Source organism: Oncorhynchus tshawytscha, linkage group LG20, assembly GCF_018296145.1.
Source record: "Oncorhynchus tshawytscha isolate Ot180627B linkage group LG20, Otsh_v2.0, whole genome shotgun sequence".
Classification (NCBI taxonomy): Eukaryota; Metazoa; Chordata; class Actinopteri; order Salmoniformes; family Salmonidae; genus Oncorhynchus; species Oncorhynchus tshawytscha.
The window spans coordinates 4462292-4471415 of NC_056448.1; the positions used below are offsets into that span (position 1 = coordinate 4462292).

Consider the following 9124-nt stretch of genomic DNA (forward strand, 5'->3'; position numbering starts at 1 on the left):
GTGGGTATATGGGATGTACATGGTCAGAGGGAATAGGGGATGTTGGTGGGTATATGGGATGTACATGGTCAGAGGGAGGGAGTGGATGTTGGTGGGTATATGGGATGTACATGGTCAGAGGGAGGGAGTGGATGTTGGTGGGTATATGGGATGTACATGGTCAGAGGGAGGAGTGGATGTTGGTGGGTATATGGGATGTACATGGTCAGAGGGAGGAGGGGATGTTGGGGGTATATGGGATGTACATGGTCAGAGGGAGGAGGGGATGTTGGTGGGTATATGGGATGTACATGGTCAGAGGGAGGAGTGGATGTTGGTGGGTATATGGGATGTACATGGTCAGAGGGAATAGGGCATGTTGGTGGGTATATGGGATGTACATGGTCAGAGGGAGGAGGGGATGTTGGTGGGTATATGGGATGTACATGGTCAGAGGGAATAGGGCATGTTGGTGGGTATATGGGATGTACATGGTCAGAGAGAGGGAGTGGATGTTGGTGGGTATATGGGATGTACATGGTCAGAGGGAGGAGTGGATGTTGGGTATATGGGATGTACATGGTCAGAGGGAATAGGGGATGTTGGGTATATGGGATGTACATGGTCAGAGGGAATAGGGGATGTTGGTGGGTATATGGGATGTACATTGTCAGAGGGAGGAGTGGATGTTGGTGGGTTTATGGGATGTACATGGTCAGAGGGAGGGAGTGGATGTTGGTGGGTATATGGGATATACATGGTCAGAGGGAGGAGTGGATGTTGGTGGGTATATGGGATGTTGGTGGGTATATGGGATGTACATGGTCAGAGGGAATAGGGGATGTTGGGGGGTATATGGGATATACATGGTCAGACTGAGGAGTGGATGTTGGGTATATGGGATGTACATGGTCAGAGGGAGGAGGGGATGTTGGTGGGTATTTGGGATGTACATGGTCAGAGGGAGGAGTGGATGTTGGTGGGTGTATGGGATGTACATGGTCAGAGGGAATAGGGGTTGTTGGGGGTATATGGGATGTACATGGTCAGAGGGAGGAGGGGATGTTGGTGTGTATATGGGATGTACATGGTCAGACTGAGGAGTGGATGTTGGGGGTATATGGGATGTACATGGTCAGACTGAGGAGTGGATGTTGGGTATATGGGATGTACATGGTCAGAGGGAGGAGGGGATGTTGGTGGGTATATGGGATGTACATGGTCAGAGGGAGGAGTGGATGTTGGTGGGTATATGGGATGTACATGGTCAGAGGGAATCGCGGATGTTGGGTATATGGGATGTACATGGTCAGAGGGAGGAGGGGATGTTGGTGGGTATATGGGATGTACATGGTCAGAGGGAGGAGTGGATGTTGGTGGGTATATGGGATGTACATGGTCAGAGGGAATAGGGATGTTGGTGGGTATATGGGATGTACATGGTCAGAGGGAGGGAGTGGATGTTGGTGGGTATATGGGATGTACATGGTCAGAGGGAGGAGGGGATGTTGGGTATATGGGATGTACATGGTCAGAGAGAGGGAGTGGATGTTGGGGGTATATGGGATGTACATGGTCAGAGGGAGGGAGTGGATGTTGGTGGGTATATGGGATGTACATGGTCAGAGGGAGGAGGGGATGTTGGGTATATGGGATGTACATGTCATGGATGTAGGTTACAGGAGTCCAGAGAGACCACAGAGTGCAGGGATGAGTGAGGAGAGGCCTGCCTCTGCACCACACCGATAGGGGCTGTAACTCTCTCCACTCCCCACGGAGTCCAGAGAGACCACAGAGTGCAGGGATGAGTGAGGAGAGGCCTGCCTCTCTGCACCACACCGATAGGGGCTGTAACTCTCTCCACTCCCCACGGAGTCCAGAGAGACCACAGAGTGCAGGGATGAGTGAGGAGAGGCCTGCCTCTGCACCACACCGATAGGGGCTGTAACTCTCTCCACTCCCCACGGAGTCCAGAGAGACCACAGAGTGCAGGGATGAGTGAGGAGAGGCCTGCCTCTGCACCACACCGATAGGGGCTGTAACTCTCTCCACTCCCCACGGAGTCCAGAGAGACCACAGAGTGCAGGGATGAGTGAGGAGAGGCCTGCCTCTGCACCACACCGATAGGGGCTGTAACTCTCTCCACTCCCCACGGAGTCCAGAGAGACCACAGAGTGCAGGGATGAGTGAGGAGAGGCCTGCCTCTGCACCACACCGATAGGGGCTGTAACTCTCTCCACTCCCCACGGAGTCCAGAGAGACCACAGAGTGCAGGGATGAGTGAGGAGAGGCCTGCCTCTGCACCACACCGATAGGGGCTGTAACTCTCTCCACTCCCCACGGAGTCCAGAGAGACCACAGAGTGCAGGGATGAGTGAGGAGAGGCCTGCCTCTGCACCACACCGATAGGGGCTGTAACTCTCTCCACTCCCCACGGAGTCCAGAGAGACCACAGAGTGCAGGGATGAGTGAGGAGAGGCCTGCCTCTGCACCACACCGATAGGGGCTGTAACTCTCTCCACTCCCCACGGAGTCCAGAGAGACCACAGAGTGCAGGGATGAGTGAGGAGAGGCCTGCCTCTGCACCACACCGATAGGGGCTGTAACTCTCTCCACTCCCCACGGAGTCCAGAGAGACCACAGAGTGCAGGGATGAGTGAGGAGAGGCCTGCCTCTGCACCACACCGATAGGGGCTGTAACTCTCTCCACTCCCCACGGAGTCCAGAGAGACCACAGAGTGCAGGGATGAGTGAGGAGAGGCCTGCCTCTGCACCACACCGATAGGGGCTGTAACTCTCTCCACTCCCCACGGAGTCCAGAGAGACCACAGAGTGCAGGGATGAGTGAGGAGAGGCCTGCCTCTGCACCACACCGATAGGGGCTGTAACTCTCTCCACTCCCCACGGAGTCCAGAGAGACCACAGAGTGCAGGGATGAGTGAGGAGAGGCCTGCCTCTGCACCACACCGATAGGGGCTGTAACTCTCTCCACTCCCCACGGAGTCCAGAGAGACCACAGAGTGCAGGGATGAGTGAGGAGAGGCCTGCCTCTGCACCACACCGATAGGGGCTGTAACTCTCTCCACTCCCCACGGAGTCCAGAGAGACCACAGAGTGCAGGGATGAGTGAGGAGAGGCCTGCCTCTGCACCACACCGATAGGGGCTGTAACTCTCTCCACTCCCCACGGAGTCCAGAGAGACCACAGAGTGCAGGGATGAGTGAGGAGAGGCCTGCCTCTGCACCACACCGATAGGGGCTGTAACTCTCTCCACTCCCCACGGAGTCCAGAGAGACCACAGAGTGCAGGGATGAGTGAGGAGAGGCCTGCCTCTGCACCACACCGATAGGGGCTGTAACTCTCTCCACTCCCCACGGAGTCCAGAGAGACCACAGAGTGCAGGGATGAGTGAGGAGAGGCCTGCCTCTGCACCACACCGATAGGGGCTGTAACTCTCTCCACTCCCCACGGAGTCCAGAGAGACCACAGAGTGCAGGGATGAGTGAGGAGAGGCCTGCCTCTGCACCACACCGATAGGGGCTGTAACTCTCTCCACTCCCCACGGAGTCCAGAGAGACCACAGAGTGCAGGGATGAGTGAGGAGAGGCCTGCCTCTGCACCACACCGATAGGGGCTGTAACTCTCTCCACTCCCCACGGAGTCCAGAGAGACCACAGAGTGCAGGGATGAGTGAGGAGAGGCCTGCCTCTGCACCACACCGATAGGGGCTGTAACTCTCTCCACTCCCCACGGAGTCCAGAGAGACCACAGAGTGCAGGGATGAGTGAGGAGAGGCCTGCCTCTGCACCACACCGATAGGGGCTGTAACTCTCTCCACTCCCCACGGAGTCCAGAGAGACCACAGAGTGCAGGGATGAGTGAGGAGAGGCCTGCCTCTCTGCACCACACCGATAGGGGCTGTAACTCTCTCCACTCCCCACGGAGTCCAGAGAGACCACAGAGTGCAGGGATGAGTGAGGAGAGGCCTGCCTCTCTGCACCACACCGATAGGGGCTGTAACTCTCTCCACTCCCCACGGAGTCCAGAGAGACCACAGAGTGCAGGGATGAGTGAGGAGAGGCCTGCCTCTCTGCACCACACCGATAGGGGCTGTAACTCTCTCCACTCCCCACGGAGTCCAGAGAGACCACAGAGTGCAGGGATGAGTGAGGAGAGGCCTGCCTCTCTGCACCACACCGATAGGGGCTGTAACTCTCTCCACTCCCCACGGAGTCCAGAGAGACCACAGAGTGCAGGGATGAGTGAGAGGCCTGCCTCTGCACCACACCGATAGGGGCTGTAACTCTCTCCACTCCCCACGGAGTCCAGAGAGACCACAGAGTGCAGGGATGAGTGAGGAGAGGCCTGCCTCTCTGCACCACACCGATAGGGGCTGTAACTCTCTCCACTCCCCACGGAGTCCAGAGAGACCACAGAGTGCAGGGATGAGTGAGGAGAGGCCTGCCTCTCTGCACCACACCGATAGGGGCTGTAACTCTCTCCACTCCCCACGGAGTCCAGAGAGACCACACACACACATGGGCACTCCTGTCACACTTTATTAGTCCACCCCCCCCACACCCTCACATATCAGTGCATCATGGGAGGTTAAACGAACCCTGTTCATGGCAGATCAGGTACTTCCACCATCAGCTACGTTCACTGTGCTGCTGCCTGCTCTGTTCTGTTTTTCTCCCTCTCTCGCTTTCTCTGAGGTAATGCAAAAAATGTCATGCCTCTCCCTTGCGTCCCACTCCTCGCCCTCCTCCTCACACACACACACAGTACCGCTCTGGCTGTGTCTGAATCATTTGCACACTTAACACATAGTATGTGTCCCAAATGGCACTGTATTCCCTTTATAGTACACTACTTTTGACCAGGGCCCTTAGGGAATTGGGTGCCATTTGGAACGCACATTGGACTTTTTGCCCGCTGGCTCAGCTGGGGATTCATATATTTCTATACAACTCACTCACTCACTCACACAATAGCCTTCCTTTTACCAGGAGCCTTTTAAAGAGGGGGAAGATGGAAGTGGGGAGGAGAAAGACTGAGTGGGACAGAGGAATAGACTGGCGGGGACAGAAATAGATTGAGAAGGGAGAGAACAAAAGACAGAGCGTAGCGAGCGGTGTGAAAGACACTGAACCCAGAGGCAGCCCGTGGTTCTCCTGCTCTGTCCTCCTAGTGTTGTGCTGATGTAGCTGTCCCTGAATACGTCCCCAACGCTGGGTCACTCCTGCATGTGTCACCTTCCCCTCTCCTCTGTGAAAGACACTGAACCCAGAGGCAGCCCGTGGTTCTCCTGCTCTGTCCTCCTAGTGTTGTGCTGATGTTGCTGTCCCTGAATACGTCCCCAACGCTGGGTCACTCCTGTCACCTTCCCCCTCTCCTCTGTGAAAGACACTGAACCCAGAGGCGGCCCGTGGTTCTCGTGCTCTGTCCTCCTAGTGTTGTGCTGATGTGGCTGTCCCTGAATACGTCCCCAACGCTGGGTCACTCCTGTCACCTTCCCCCTCTCCTCTGTTCTCCATTTTACCTCCCCCCACTCATCTTTAAATGGTTGTCATTTAGTAGACACTTTTATCCAGAATGACTTACATGAGCAAGTAGAGTGCGTGTTGCTGAAGGGCACATTGACAGATATTTCACCCAGTCGGCTCAGGGATTGGAACCTGCCCTTAACCACTAGGCGATCTTTTCCCTCTCTTCTCTGTGTCACCTTCCCCCTTTCCCCTCCCTACCAGCTGTGGCCCAATTCCAAATAATCCCCTAAACCCTGTAACCTCTGCACTCGTGGAGTTCAGGTGCAATCAATCTGGTAGTAGCTCCACATTGCCCTCTTATAGGCTGGTTTCCCCCATGTTGCCTATACCAATCCTATCCTCTCAGATTTCCACAAGTGTTTTCAGTGGATGATTTGGGATTGGGTCACTGTCTGTGTGTCCCCAAGGCCAGGTCACTAGTTCTGCCCCCATCCCCTCATTTTCTTTTTATAGATGACCAATGAGTTTGGGTCAATAATTCTGATTGGGTTTCACCTTTCCTCTCTCATCTGCCCTGATCTCTAATGACAAAGCATCATGACAGGCCAGACAGGGGAAAGAAAACATCCCATCTATGTAGATCAGTGCAGATGAAGGAAAGGAGATGGAGGAAGAGAAGTAGACTGGAGTAGACGGTACATTACACACCGAAATCGTTGCAGTTCCACTTCTCATGGTTGGGAGGGTGAAGCAAAACACCAGTCTCAACATCAACAGTGAAGAGGCGACTCAGGGATGCTGGCCTTCTAGGCAGAATTCCTCTGTCCAGTCTCAACGTCAACAGTGAAGAGGCGACTCCGGGACGCTGGCCTTCTAGGCAGAGTTCCTCTGTCCAGTCTCAACGTCAACAGTGAAGAGGCGACTCCTCCGGGATGCTGGCCTTCTAGGCAGAGTTCCTCTGTCCAGTCTCAACGTCAACAGTGAAGAGGCGACTCCGGGATGCTGGCCTTCTAGGCAGAGTTGCAAAGAAAAAGCCATATCTCAAGACTGGACAATAAAAATTAAATATTAAGATGGGCAAAAGAACACAGACACTGGACAGAGGACCTCTGCCTAGAAGGCCAGCATCCCGGAGTCGCTTTTTCACTGTTGACGTTGACTGGTGTTTTGCGGGTACTATTTAATGAAGCTCAGTTGAGGACTTGTGAGGCGTCTGTTTCTCAAACTAGACACTAATGTACTTGTCCTCTTGCTCAGTTGTGCACCGGGGCCTCCCACTCTTTCTATCCTGGTTAGAGACAGTTTGCGCTGTTCTGTGAAGGGAGGAGTACACAGCTTTGTACGAGCTCTTTAGTTTCTTGACCATTTCTTGCATGGAATAGCCTTCATTTCTCAGAACAAGAATAGACTGACGAGTTTCAGAAGAAAGTTCTTTGTTTCTGGCCATTTTGAGCCTGTAATCGAACCCTCTCTCTCTCCTCTCGCTCTCTCTTCCCTCTTCTCTCCTCTCTCTCCTCTCTCTCCTCTCTCTCTCTCCTCTCTTTCCTCTCTCTCTCCTCTCTCTCTCCTCTTTCCTCTCTTCCTCTTCTCTCTCCTCTTCTCTCTCCTCTCTCTCTCCTCTCTCTCTCTCTCTCTCTCTCTCTCTCTCTCTCTCTCTCCTCTCTCTCTCCTCTCTTTCCTCTCTCTCCTCTCTCTCTCCTCTCTTTCCTCTCTATCTTCTCTCCTCCTTCTCTCCTCCTCTCCTCTCTCTCTTCTCCTCTCTCTCTCCTCTCTTCTCTCTCTCCTCTCTGATTCAAATGCTCCTTTGAAAGGAGAACCGAGAACAGTCAGACCCCGTCGCTCGCTTTCGGTCCCCTCCCTCCCTCTCTTTGTGCTAAAGCAGAAGGCTGTCCGGACCTCGTTGGCACCTCTCGGTCGTGCCATGCCACCCTCACACCAATATAAACTAGTAACAAACAAAGCTATGCCGCTGCTTCGAACTCAAGTCAATCCGTTTGGCCTCCTTGGGTGTATATGGAGAATTTCAGAGGCAGCACCAAACACTCTCTGAGAGCTGCCAGGTTACTTTACCAAACCCATACCTCTCCAGCTGTCTTAAGAGTTAGTCAACAGCAGTGGTGGGAAAAGTAGCCAATTGTCATACTTGAGTAAAAGTAAAGACTCATTAATAGACAATGACTCAAGTAAACGTTAACGTCAGCCAGTAAAATACTACTTGAGTAAAATGATTATGTTTTTAGATGTATTTAAGTATCAAAAGTAAATATAATTGTTAAAATGTACTTTATCAAAAGTAAAAGTATAAATCATTTCAAATTCCTTATTAGGCAAACCAGACAGCACAATTTTCTTCTTTTTTTGAACGGAAAGCCCGAGGCATTAACTCCAAACCTTAATTTACAAACAAAGCATGTGTGTTTGGTGAGTCTGCCAGATCAGAGGCAGTAGGGATGACCAGGGATGTCTTGGTAAGTGTGTGAATTGGACCATTTTCCTGTTCATCTAAGCATTCAAAATTTAACATCATATTGGGTGGCAGGGAAAATGTATGGGGTAAAAAGTACATTATTTTCTTTAGGAATGTGGTGGAGTAAAGGTTGTCAGAAATAGAAATATTAAAGTACACAGTTTACAATAAACTACTTGAAGTAGTATTTTGCTGTTCTATGAGTGTCGAGGCATAAAGGACCACGCTACAGCTAAGTACTCTGGAAACTCCGGCCCTGTTTGGTTCTGCAGGGGGTCCCAGATCTGTCGGAGGGGGACAGGTGAGGGTTGGAGTTGGACAGGCGACGCAGGTGGGCAGGATGATGGCCGTTAGTTAATTAGCGAGGCTGTGTTGCCGGCCCCATTTTAATGAGTGTTTCGCTGAGTCAAGCTCATCTGTCTTGTCTGTCTGCTAACATGCAAAACGTCCTTCAGAGACACTGCTAGCCGGGCCACCTAGCTAGACTGCTGTGCTATACACACAGCCCCTCTCTCTCGGTCACTCGCTCTCTCTCTCCCCCCTTGCCACATCACACCCCGTATTCTAATCTACACCATTCTCTCTCTCCTTCCTTCTCCACCTATTCCCATTTCCGATGTCTGTGTTGAGTGATCCTCTACCTCCTTCCCTGTCACCTGGCCCTTTTTTGACGTTACATCTGTGACGTGTGACGTGTGACGTGATGTGTGTGTGATGTGTGTGTGTGTGTGTGAGTGATACCAGACATGGGAGAGGATATAGTGGGAGATTGAAGGCAACCTATCTAGCTGTCTCTAAGTGTCTGTGATACTGATCTCTCTATCTGTATGTGTGTTGCAGGTATGATGCTGGGAGGAGGCTGTGGCAGAGAGCTAGCCCACTGGATCATCCATGGACGTCCTGAGAAGGACATGTACGGCTATGACATCAGGTATGGACCCACACACCACACACACACACACACAAACACGCAGAGAGATGGTTGTCAAAGCTCTCGTTCTCCTCAACAGGCGGTTCCACCACTCCCTGACAGACAACAATAAGTGGATCAGAGAGAGGAGTCATGAGTCCTATGCTAAGAACTACTCTGTAGTGTTCCCCTTTGATGAGCCTCTGGCCTCTCGCAACATGAGGACAGACCCCTTCCACAAGGTATTGCTTGGTCACCACAAGTCATTACTCCCCCTCT

The 9124-nt window shown here is 52.6% G+C and overlaps 1 protein-coding gene across 2 annotated transcripts in view; it reads left to right on the forward strand.

The window, feature by feature from the left end:
* sardh (sarcosine dehydrogenase) overlaps positions 1–9124 on the forward strand; it is a 113410-nt gene that overhangs the window by 50357 nt on the left and 53929 nt on the right. For both annotated transcript variants that reach the window (XM_042302083.1, XM_042302082.1), the window contains exons 11-12: positions 8776–8866; positions 8946–9087. In XM_042302083.1, the coding sequence (XP_042158017.1) occupies positions 8776–8866; positions 8946–9087 (233 nt within the window). The remainder of the gene's footprint in view (positions 1–8775; positions 8867–8945; positions 9088–9124) is intronic.